At 39.8% G+C, this 13,050-nt stretch overlaps 1 protein-coding gene across 1 annotated transcript in view; it reads left to right on the top strand.

The window, feature by feature from the left end:
- Nucleotides 1-13,050, top strand: part of atp7a (ATPase copper transporting alpha) — an 80,993-nt gene that overhangs the window by 53,176 nt on the left and 14,767 nt on the right. The window contains exons 14-16 of the mRNA XM_073057985.1: nt 3,847-3,981; nt 8,439-8,633; nt 10,080-10,262. Of these exons, the coding sequence (XP_072914086.1) occupies nt 3,847-3,981; nt 8,439-8,633; nt 10,080-10,262 (513 nt within the window). The remainder of the gene's footprint in view (nt 1-3,846; nt 3,982-8,438; nt 8,634-10,079; nt 10,263-13,050) is intronic.

Genomic DNA, 13,050 nt, shown 5'->3' with positions numbered 1-13,050 from the left:
CAAATCAAAGGTGGTGAGGAATTAGAATATGGGAGGGAGACTGAAAATCTGGCTGAATGGTGACATAACAACAGCCTCTTACTCAATGTCTGTCACACTAAGGAGCTGACTATTAACTTCAGAAGGGAACCATGGACCTTAGTCTTTTTCACATTAAGCTGCAGATGTGGCGAGTGGGTAGGCCTCTCTGCCTCATGTGGTGTCCCTCTCTTTCGATGAATATTGGTGATACCATAGTATGATACCATGCTTCTGCATTTACGGGTTTGATTATTTTGTGTATGGACTGTGGACTTATTTTAGACTTATGGTTTTCATTTTCCGTTTTGTTATGCAGGGGAGGGTGTTTGGAGTTTGATGCTAGGTTTTCTGTGGAGGAGCGGTTGTTTTTTGGATGTCGATGTTCATGTGCCATTTTGTGCCGGGGAAGGGGATGTTGGCGGTTGATGACCAGGATGCCGTTACTTTAAGTGTGGGCGTGCGGGGGATGGGTTTGATATGTCTCTCTCTCTCTCTCTCTCTCTCTCTCTCTCTGTGAAAGACTTCTATGTTCTTCCTTTATTTCATGGCTATCTGTATCAAGCTTCAAATTCCTTGGTGTCCACATTTCCGAGGATCTCACCTGGTCCCGGAAATACTTCATCCTGATCAAAAATGCGCAACAGCGCCTTTATTTCCTGCGGAGCATCAGGAAAGCTCACCTCTGTCCCAGGATACTGACGGACTTTTACCGCTGTACCATTGTGAGCATACTCACCAACTGCATCTCAGTGTGGTTTGGCAATTGTCCCGTATCGGACCGCAAAGCACTCCAGCGTGTGGTGAAAACTGCCCGGCAGATTATTGGCACCCAATTGCCCACTATTGAGAACATCTACCATAAACGCTGCCTGGGCAGGGTGAAAAGCATTATCAAGGGTGCATCTCACCCTAACCATGGACTTTTTACTCTCCTCCCATCCAGTAGACACTACAGGAGTCTCCGCTCCTGCACCAGCAGGCACAGGAAGAGCTTCTTCCCTGAGGCTGTGACCCTGCTGAACCTCACATCACAGCGCTAAGCAGTATTGCACCCATATTGTACTGTCTCAGTACTTTTATATTTGTGGGCTGTAGCACTTACTTTTTATTCGCAGTTATTTTGTAAATAACACTATTCTTTGCATTTCTGGTTAGATGCTAACTGCATCTCATTGGCTTTGTATCTGTACTCGGCACAATGACAATAAAGTTGAATCTAATCTAATCTAAAGACAAATTTCACATTTGTATACGGATACATGGTCAGATAATAAATGAATCTTTGGTTACTGTCATCATCAATTTGCAGTCCATGGACTTCTAAAGGTGTCGCTGTTTCTGGAGACAGTGTTCGCTGCCTGTCAATCACGTTGAAATCACAGTTAACACTGACCACTGAAGGTCTGCCCAATGACATACAGATTCGTCTCATTTCACTTTGCAACTCCGAATACAGCTTTTGAGTACAGACGTAATTGCATCCTGTTTTTAATCCATTCTGTCAATACAGAGATTTGTTTTTTCCTGATTTATTATCCTTTTCCTACCGCTCTTTGAGTATAGAACGTAGAATAGTACAGCACATTACAGGCCCTTCAGCCCACAGTGTTGTGCCGACCCTTAAACCCTGCCTCCCATATAACCCCCCATGTTATGTGTTTTTCTCTAAATCAGCGCGTTTGCGCTTCAGTATCAGCACTTTATCTCAATAAATACGTGCTCTGTTAAAATTACTAAGCTTTCTTTTTAGTTCTCGACCACATCCTTTTGATTTTACAGCATATCACTTCAACTGCACTTGTCAGCCAGTCCTCAGCAGACTTAGCATCGATAACATATTTCTTCCATAATTCTTTACAAACTGTGTCAAGTTTAAATAAGCCCTTAAGATTTCCACTATTTTTTTCTTTCAGCTTTGGCCATTGCATTAGTTTCGATCTTAAGGAGTACTCTTCACTTTCAGAAGTCAGAAATCTCACAAAACTCACAACCTCGTTGTGACTATGCTATCAGGTTGCAACCAAACAAACATCCATCCAGATCTTAGAACTTCTGTTGACCTCTTGTCCGACAAATCACAACTCCATTGTGAATTCAATATCAGACTCCAGATTTCCTGTAATTCATACCGGCGCCACACTGGTTGTACCACAATGAAAACTCCCACCACAACTAAAATACAGACATCACTCACATAAACTCCCTTTAAACGATGTACTGAAGATATTTATTCTCAGATAGTTAAGGAACATAGGAACGTCTTACCTCCCAGCTGCACTTTGACTTCCATTTGTCCATTTTTTTCTTCAAAGTAATTGTCCAGTGTTCAGGTGCCAAATTGTTAGATCTCTGTTTAATTTCTGATCTTTAGGGTTCTTCCAGGAGTCAAGAATAACAAGCAGTCTTAATTCCAAGATTTCAGTTGATTTTAAGCAAACTAAATAAAGAGCTGAGAAATAATGCTGAGAGGGGAATTAATGCTAAGGGGTGTAAGACAAAGGAGTAAAGAGAAATAAAAGATGGTGCTTCTGGGGGAAAAAAATCACTTTTATAGATAAGGTAAAAACAATTCCTTAGATAGTGATGAATTAATTAATGGTCTATATAATTAAAACAATTACATCATGAGGGTAATGTGCTAATATTTAGCAAATGAGAAAGGTGATTAACTGTTAGTTTATATACTATACTGTTTACTGCCAATAAGTGTGAAAAATACATCAGTTTGTTAAAAAGTATAACTCTTATAAAAAGTATTATTTTAAAAAGTCAGTGGTTTCCAACACCCATTTTATTTTCCAAGCATTTCTAACAACTTTGTCTAGTTTCTACCACCTGACTATACACTGGGAGCAATTTACAGTGGCCAATTAATGTACTGGTGTGTATCTTTGGAATGTGGGAAGAGACTGAATCACCTGGAGGAAATCCTTGTAATAACAAGCAGAACTTGCAAACTCCATACTTAAAGCACCAGAGGTCAGGACTGGAGCTGTGGAACAGTTGCTTTGTCAGCTTCCCAACTCTGCTACCCCACTTTTTTTCTAGGAAGGGGCTAAACAGTTTGGAAGAAGGGATGACTGTCTTTTCAGATAATGATGGAAATTGTAGAAATTTGTTTTTCTATGAATATAGACTTGTATATTATCAGTTGAATTTAATGCAGCAAAATTTTGCTGTTTAGAACAAAGCAGCAGGTTTTCAGTATTATGAGGCATTCTTGTGTCATATTTCTAAGCCTCTGATTTGAAAGAATCTTTCTGGGATAATGCTTCTCTTTATAACTTGGTTGAATTCTTGGGCTGAACACACCACCTCACTTTTCCACGTTAGATGAAAATAGGCAGAGAGATGCTCCTGTGGATTCTTGTACCAGCAAAATATGGTGTTGAGTCAACTGAAATATGAAATTAATGTTTTATTTGCATGTTAAATTAATTGCTTTAAACAATTAATCATTTACTCTAAAATTGAAAAAATTGCCTTTTAATACATTTAATTTCTTCTCTCGCATCCTCCAGCAGAAAGTATTGCTGGCATTTGGGATTAGGCCAGGATTCTTATTTCCAACTATGAAAAAAAGGCACAGATGTTGGAAAATGCTTCATGTCATCTTGATGTTTACCTTATCAATATAGTCCCATATTTAGGAGTTCAAGTGAAATTAATTTCACTCACAGAAGTTCTTTCCTACCAGCATGAGAAGTGGTAGAATGGCTTTCTCCTTTTTTTCTGTGCCTCCCCAGATTTCACTAGTTTCTAGATATTTGCTTCTCTAAATGAAAATTACAAGAGAATTCACAATTTGTGGTGTTTCTTTTTCAGGCCCCCATTCAACAGTTTGCAGATAAGCTGAGTGGATACTTTGTCCCATTCATCGTTGGAGTTTCGGTTCTTGCTTTGATTGCCTGGATTATCATTGGATTTTTCGACTTTGAACTTGTCGAAAAATACTTTCCTGTAAGTATGAGCATTAGCAGAAGAATAAGATGTTTAAAAGGATGGAAGTGGTTTGCTCATAGTGCACATCAGGGTTCAACTAGGCAGTGGGGAATGTATTGACTGTGATTCTAAATAGCCGGTAATATCAACTGTGGTGCACTGAGTTTCTGGAGGGACTGTGACCACATTTAGTCTCTACAGATGCTTGCAGGTGTATAGTTGGGTGACCTAGTACACAGTGATAGTTTTTCACCAATGTGTCTTTGGTACAGTAACAAGCATGACTTTAAATAAAAGTTAATTTGTGAAATGAATTAAATGTAACGCTGAAAAACACTGATAGTAAAGTCAAAAGAGGAGTCCAGGCTGCGAAAACATTTCAAATAACAATCTTTTAACTTACCCCTACTTTAAGGGACTGAATTTTTATACTGGAAAAAGTTGGATTGTTCAACTTTGAACAAACACGCAAGTCCTATGTTTTTATAGATACATCAATGATATATATTGAAATGACAGTTTAGGAACATTATTATTAAGGTAGGGCGAAGAAACTGTTTAATCCCATGATCATAGCCATTTAGTCAATTTGTGGGTGCTAAATGATCAAATTCCAAGTACTCGCTCTTGGCCTGTATTCAGATTCAGTTTATTGTCATTTAGAAACCACAAATGCAATGCAGTTAAAAAATGAGACAACGTTCCTCCAGAATGATATCACAAAAGCATATGACAAAACAGACTACACTAGAAAATCCACATAACGTTTGGCAATCCCCAATCCAGAGGCCGGAGAGGATGCTGCGTATTAATATTGCGCTACCGTCTTAGCGCGTTCCCTGGAAAGGAGCTCCAAATCCACCAGACAAACAAGACCAAAAACTAAAGCTACAAGACCTGCACAAAACCACATAGTTACAACAGTGAAAACAATAGCATAATTGATTAAAAAAAAACAGACTATGGGCACAGTAAAAATAGTCCAAAGATGTTGAAGGACTATAAGTTCAAAAGAAATCACTACACAGTTTCCACAAGTCCCCAGGGTCCCGACAGACTCGCCATCCCACGCCGGCGGCAGAGGGGAATACCCCCGCTATGGACTTCCACAGCACCGCCCGACAGCCTCGCAGACGCAGCACACACCGAAAGCGACCTGACCGCAGCGGACCACGAGTCCGTCGAACCTCCAAGCCAACGACCATCCCCTCCAGCACAGCGTCTCCGAGCACCATCCTCTGCCGAGCGTATTAAGACGGCCCCGCCAACGGCCATCGGCAACACGACCCCGAGGACTGGGGGCCTGTTCTTCCCAGCAGTATCAAATGTTTTATGAATTTCATCTACATTGATTATACGTAGAAACAGAAATCTAAGATTTAAGGTTGGCAATTGATTGGGAATCATAAATTCTACCGCCCTATGTGTGAAGTAGTTCCTAATTTTACACCTAAAGAGCTGACTCTTAATTTTAGACTTTGCTCCCTTACCCTGGATTCCCCAACCACTAGAAATAATCTCTCTGTCTGCTATCAGTTTCCAATATGATGACAGGAGGCTTAGAAGAATGATTTATCACTAATGCTGTGACCTTTTTGTCTAAAAGGAGGAATCCCACCACTAAATGAACTTTCTAGAACATTATAGCTGGATACCGTGATGGTTGTTTTTTTCCCCAGACAGTTGTACCCATCTTTCAAACCAACCTAAATAAATTGCATCCATCTTACATAAAACACAAAATCCAGAAATTGTCGCCAATTTAGTTTTGGTTCTCTTTTCCTATTCTGATGAAGGATCTTTGATCTTTATGTAAAGTTATTTAATAAGAAATTAGTGTTTATTAAAATATCATAACTGGAAGGTAAACATTTGGGTTTGTTTTATTGGTGAGGCTGTCCTTTTACATGTCATCATATTCCTGGCAATTGTCTATTTACCTTATTATCTTTAGAATGACAAAAATACATTGATAAGACCCTAAGTCATAGACTATGATCAAAGTCAATACATCTCTTGTCTTTTCTGTCTCTGTTGGAGGTTTATCTGAGGCTGCTTTGATTGTTGGGTTCATCCTTTCTACTCGTCCCGAGCTTTGAGGGTGGTAGAGTACATGAAATCGTTGTTGAATCCCTAACAGCTCGCACATTTCCTCACTTTCCCTGTGAAATGTGCTCCCTGATTCAAGTCCACCTGGGCTGGGGTTCCCCACCTGGGAGGGTTTCCTGAGCTAAAATCTGTGTTACTATGCTACCAGTACACTCTCTCGTTTGGAAAGCCTGTAACCACGGGTGAAATGGTCCGTGATCACTAGACAGTAGCATTTCAGTTGAATGTTTTCCCAGGGCCCCTCTGCCATGTCTGGTTTACGAGCGGCATCTTTATTCCCCCACTGGGGTTATATTGGGCACAAATGATACATGTCTGACAAAATTTCTCAACGTCCCTTCCTGTCCCTGGCCACCAGCAAGACTGTTGGAGAGTCATGATCATATTGTACCTTAAGTGGTGCATCGTCCCATGATATAACTTCAGCTGTATCTGCCTGATACATGCTGGGGCTATAGCTACTCCTTCCCCATGCGTCCAGCTACCATCTGGTCCCTCCTTTGCTTCACCTCTTCCCCACTTCTCCTCCTTTACCACCATCCTCTTATAGTTTTACTAGACTGACTTTGGTAGGTTTTCCTTCTGTTGGCTCGTGTTCTTCTACTGCTCTATTTGCCCTTTGATCTGCCCACTCCTATTGGCTCTTTACTTTCCCATCTTTGAGCCTCTGCTGTAATCACTGCTACCTCTGCAGGATGGTGGGGTGGATACACATCTCTGCCAAAGGAGATGTAAGGCACTCTCCCTCCACTAGGCTGCGAATCACCCTTAAGCAAGGTGCAGCACCTTCAGGGTTATGGGAGCAGGTGGTGCGTATCACAAGTCCTGGTTACTTGACCACTGAGACCAGGCAGACAATCTCTGAGGTGGTCTAGTCCATGTATACTGTTGCCCTTCCAAAGTGAAGGCAAATGAGAGCTGGGAGCTAATGGCAGCCCCCCAGAATCCACTAGCAATATCTAGGACTGAATTTTCTGTGTGCTGGGGAGAGGCCATTAAGGACTGTGGCTGACTGGTCACAATGGGGTGGCATCATGGTGTGGTCTGATTGAGTGCAGTGTAAATCTATTGTCAATTAGTAGGATCATCTGGCTTGTTTACTGGCCACATGGGTGAGTTGGTGATCAATTAAGTCTACTTCAGTATATCCTGTTGTTTCAATTCCTTTACTATACTTTGAACAGCTACCAGTGTGTTAGCCTTTTTGGGATATTGTTTGTAGGGTTTGTGCAGTTCCCCTTCTATATTGATTGGGTCTACTCTAACAGATTTGTTTGTGTCTGGCCCATACCCCTGGGAACTGCTGACAGTATAGACCATACATACATACATTCCTTCCTTGCTGCAATCCCTGTTTGTCAGAGCTGCTGCAGCCACGTGAACTGCATTGTGAACTCTGGAGTCGTTCATGTTCACTTACCCTGACTTGTCTATGTAATTTCTCCCTTTCCTGAATCCATTATGGAATCTGCCTCATTGCTTTGACAGACCCAGAAACGAACTGGGAGATGCACTCAACTGATTTCAAACACTTGAGCACTTTCTCCGTCTCAGATTTCAAATTGGCAATTGATGAACATTGCCATTCCCAGAACGCATTTATACACGTGCAGGTGGATGTCAAAGTGTTTCCTAACTTCATTTTTGAAATGTTCAGCTCTAATCTTTTGGACAGAACTACAGTTCATGGTGTCATAGTAAGCTATATGCTATTTAAGAGTGAAATGAAAAGTTCATGAAAAGGGTGGTGGATTTTTGGAATTTTCTACCTTTGTGACTAGAGGTTCACTTGATAACATCAGTCAAACTGAGATTTATAGATACCGGTACTTAGATATCAGAGAAGTGAAGGTATATGGGTAAAACGCAGGAAAATGATAATTGTCATCAAAGATTAGCTGTGATCCTGTTGAAGGTGAGCAAGCCCAAGAGGACAAATGGCCTACTTCTGCTCTTATTTCTTTTGCTTTTATTTAAGATCTTAAATTCAGTTTCTTTTGTAAAATTCAGGATTTTTAAAAATTTGATTTAAGTTCAGATTTTTTATTCAAGTTTTTTTTCTAAATTCATCTTTATTTAAATTCAATTTTTTAGGCAACTTTTAAAAATTCAGGTCGTTTATAATTCAGGCCATTTTTAATCTAGTTTATTTTTAATTCAGGCTGTTTTTAAGAAAAATCCAGGTTATTTATTTATTTATCTAGCTAGCTATCTATTTATTTTTATTGTGACCATAATTTTTTTTTGTCCTACTGCCTCCATAGTACAGTAAATTTCACGACGTATGCCATTGATAATAAACCAGATTTTGATTCATACATTCTAATCTGGACTGAATTTTTTTTGTTGCTTTATTTCATGCATAGGGTTACAACAAAAGCTTGGCTCAATCTGAGGTGATCGTACGCTTTGCATTCCAAGCCTCTATCACTGTACTTTGCATCGCATGCCCCTGTGCGTTGGGATTGGCGACCCCCACTGCAGTAATGGTGGGGACTGGAGTAGGTGCACAGAATGGGATCCTGATTAAAGGAGGGGAGCCATTGGAGATGGCACACAAGGTAGGCGCAGTAACTGGCTGACAAGTCCTTGCAATTCTCGTTCATACTATAACTGTTGAACTCCGGGATTCTGATATTTTCTGCTATTTGCAAACATGTTTGGTCAGATGAAATAAGTGTCCCATGAATTTCACTTGTTCATATTCATAATCAACAATTGATTAATAAGAGTAAATGAGGTACAGGTGTAAAGCTGTTTTTAATATGCAGAACGATATGCCAAATTCTTGTGCAATGCCTCTAGTTTGTGAAACTTGAACATCCCTGAAATATCTTTTGAAAACTAACGCACATTTTTTAATAATAGAGAAGATGCTTAGAACCCTTTATGTCCCTTTCAAGATATCAAGATTTTTACAACCAACAGAAATACTTTTTGAAGGTTGATCACATTAACACAGGAAAAAAGATCAGCAATCTGTTCGAAGTGTTTATTGAAGGGTAATATTAGCGAGAACAAAGGATAACTGTTTCCATAAGAAATATTTCCATAGAATCTTTTGCATTGATTTGATAGTGGATATAGAGGATTGTTTCATCTGTTGCTGTCCTTTCTTGATAATACATTGGAAAGTCTGTCTGAATTTTTATGCTCCTTCATGTAGAAGGGGTCTCTAACCAGAATCTAATAAAACTCAACAGAGGTATTCTTGCTTCATTTTTAAAAATACCATTCCATTGTAGGTTTGTAATGATTTGATGCCTGATTTCATGCATAGAGTAAATTCAGTTCATTTATAAAAAAATGTCCTCAGTGTCCCAAAAGAGAAAATCCGTACTTAAAAATTAGGAGCAGGAGCAGGTCATAGTTGCTCAAGCCGATGCCAACATTCAATGTTCTCGGGCAAATCTTGACTCACTTCCTTCCCTTAATATCCAGAAATCTACTTGACTAAATGGTGATTAAGCCATCACAGCCCTTTTAGGGAAGAGAAATTTCTCCTGATCTTAGTCCTAAATGTCTTTCTCTCATTCTGAAACACCTCTAATTCCCCTATTTATAACATACCTCACTATAACAACCACGGTTCCCGTTTAGTATCCAGGAAATAACCCAACACCGCTTCCAATTTTTTTTCTCCCATTTTCTGTATCTTGGCTTTATCCCAACTGGTTATAATTCTTTATCATAATCTCAAAATCAGAATCAGGTTTATTATCACTGGCATGTATCGTGAAATTTGTTAATTTAGCAGCAGCAGGCCTTGTCATGTTAATTTCTCCCCCCTGTACTGATTGCATTAACCTCTTTGTTCTATTAATAGTAGTTTGCTGTATCAACTTGTAAGCTAGTTTAGAATTGATATTTTGCCAGCTCCATTGTTTTTGCAAAATCAAGATTAGATTCTTGGATTGGGTATTCTGAAATTCCATTCAGTTAAGTAGATTGTTTTGTGTGTTGACGTTAATGTTTCAGTCAATTAATAAGACTTCTATTTTATCCAGATTAACACAGTAGTTTTTGATAAAACTGGAACAATCACTCATGGAACTCCCAGAGTAATGAACTTGAAGATGCTGACAGAAAGTAGCTACATATCTGAAATGAAGCTTTTGGCCATCATTGGCACAGCAGAAACGAACAGTGAGCATCCTTTGGGTGTAGCAGTAACCAAATACTGTAAACAGGTATGATCATTCCTTCTAATTTATTTTCAAATGATTAGTAAAATTGCTATTTATTTTTTAATCAAAAACAATCAGTGTAAGCTATCAATGGCATTATAGGGCTGGATTTTTTTTTATTTGTTTATTTATTTATTTATTGGTCATAAGGAACAAAGACATGGCAGACCAATTGAATAACTACTTTAGTTCTGTCCTCACTAAGGAGGACATAAATAATCTTCCGGAAATAGTAAGGGACCGAGGGTCTAGTGAGATGGAGGAACTGAGGGAAATACATGTAAGTAGGGAAGTGGTGTTAGGTAAATTAAAGGGATTAAAGGCAGATAAATCCCAAGGGGCAAATGGTCTGCATCCCAGAGTGCTTAAGGAAGTAGCCCAAGAAATAGTGGATGCATTAGTGATAATTTTTCAAAACTCCTTAGATTTTGGATTCGTTCCTGAGGATTGGAGGGTGGCTAATGTAACCCCACTTTTTAAAAAAGGAGGGAGAGAAAAACCAGGGAATTATAGACCGGTTAGTCTGACATCGGTGGTGGGGAAAATGCTAGAGTCGGTTATCAAAGATGTGATAACAGCACATTTGGAAAGAGGTGAAATCATCGGACAAAGTCGGCATGGATTTGTGAAAGAAAAATCATGTCTGATGAATCTTATAGAATTTTTTGAAGATGTAACTAGTAGAGTGGATAGAGGAGAGCCAGTGGATGTGGTATATTTAGATTTTCAAAAGGCTTTTGACAAGGTCCCACACAGCAGATTAGTGTGCAAACTTAAAGCACACGGTATTGGGGGTATGGTATTGATGTGGATAGAGAATTGGTTAGCAGACAGGAAGCAAAGAGTGGGAGTAAACGGGACCTTTTCAGAATGGCAGGCAGTGACTAGTGGGGTACTGCAAGGCTCAGTGCTGGGACCCCAGTTGTTTACAATATATATTAATGATTTAGACGAGGGAATTAAATGCAGCATCTCCAAGTTTGCGGATGACACGAAGCTGGGCGGCGGTGTTAGCTGTGAGGAGGATGCAGGGTGACTTGGATAGGTTAGGTGAGTGGGCAAATTCATGGCAGATGCAATTTAATGGGGATAAATGTGAGGTTATCCACTTTGGTTGCAAGAACAGGAAAACAGATTATTATCTGAATGGTGGCCGATTAGGAAAAGGGGAGGTGCAACGAGACCTGGGTATCATTGTACACCAGTCATTGAAGGTGAGCATGCAGGTACAGCAGGCGGTGAAAAAGGCAAATGGTATGTTGGCATTCATAGCAAAAGGATTTGAGTACAGGAGCAGGGAGGTTCTACTGCAGTTGTACAAGGCCTTGGTGAGACCGCACCTAGAGTATTGTGTGCAGTTTTGGTCCCCTAATCTGAGGAAAGGCATTCTTGCCATAGAGGGAGTACAAAGAAGGTTCACCAGATTGATTCCTGGGATGGCAGGACTTTGATATGAAGAAAGACTGGATCGACTGGGCTTGTACTCACTGGAATTTAGAAGATTGAGGGGGGATCTTATTGAAACGTATAAAATTCTAAAGGGATTGTTTCCAATGTTGGGGAAGTCCAGAACGAGGGGTCACAGTTTAAGGATAAAGGGGAAGCCTTTTAGGACTGAGATGAGGAAAAACTTCTTCACACAGAGAGTGGTGAATCTGTGGAATTCCCTGCCACAGGAAACAGTTGAGGCCGGTTCATTGGCTATATTTAAGAGGAAGTTAGATATGGCCCTTGTGGCTGAAGGGATCAGGGGGTATGGAGAGAAAGCAGGTACAGGGTTCTGAGTTGGATGATCAGCCATGATCATACTGAATGGCGGTGCAGGCTCAAATGGCCTATTCCTGCACCTATTTTCTATGTTTCTATGGTAGAAAAATAAGTTTTAAGCCAGGAATGCCTGGAGATGTGTGAGAATGGTATAGGTGCCAAATGGGGTAGGAGATGAGGATGGGGGTGGAAGCTATGTTTCCTGAAAAAGATCATATTTCCTGGAATGGAAGATGTCTCTTGAGAGCAGATGCAGGGGAGAGAGTGAAACTGAGAAAGGGAAATACGGCCCTGAAAGCAATGCTTAACTGCTGGCGCTCCCTCTAGTGATCTTTTATATTTGAACAACTGCAGATCTCTCATGGTGTTGTCAACAATGGACTGGAGAATTTGTTATTTACCATTTTTATTGTATTAGTTTGCTATGCTGCTGAGTTTAATTAACAACTCAATAGACAAGTTTTAATTGGTGGGTATTTGAACAGTCCACAAACTCAACAATTCAGTAACAGCTTCTTCTCCTCTGCCATCTAATTTCCGAATGGACATTGAACTCGTGAATACTAGCTCACTACTTTTTATTTCTATTTTTGCACTACTTATTTAATTTAACTATTTAATTAATAAATATATGTATACTTATTGTAATTCAGTTTTTCTCTCTGTTATTATGTATTGCATTGTATGGCTGCTGCAAAGCCTACAAATTTCACAACGTATGCCAGTGCTATTAAACCTGATTCTGATTCTAAATTGTACACTCAGTGGCCACTTTATTAGGTATCTCGCATATCTAATAAATTGTCCACCAAGTGTATGTTTGTGGTCTTCTGCTGCTGTAGCTTATTCACTTCAAGATGCACTCTAATACACACCACTGTTATAACGCATCCTATTTTGAGTTACGGTCTCCTTCCTGTTTGCATGAACTAGTCTGGCTGTTCTCCTCTGACCTCTCTCATTCACAGGACATTTTCATTCACAGAACTACCACTCACTAGATGTTTTTATTTTGTTTTTGCAC

The sequence above is a fragment of the Hemitrygon akajei genome, chromosome 10 (genome assembly GCF_048418815.1).
Source record: "Hemitrygon akajei chromosome 10, sHemAka1.3, whole genome shotgun sequence".
Taxonomy (NCBI): Eukaryota; Metazoa; Chordata; class Chondrichthyes; order Myliobatiformes; family Dasyatidae; genus Hemitrygon; species Hemitrygon akajei.
Note: the sequence above shows the minus strand (reverse complement) of the source record. Positions and strands in the feature narration are given on the sequence as shown.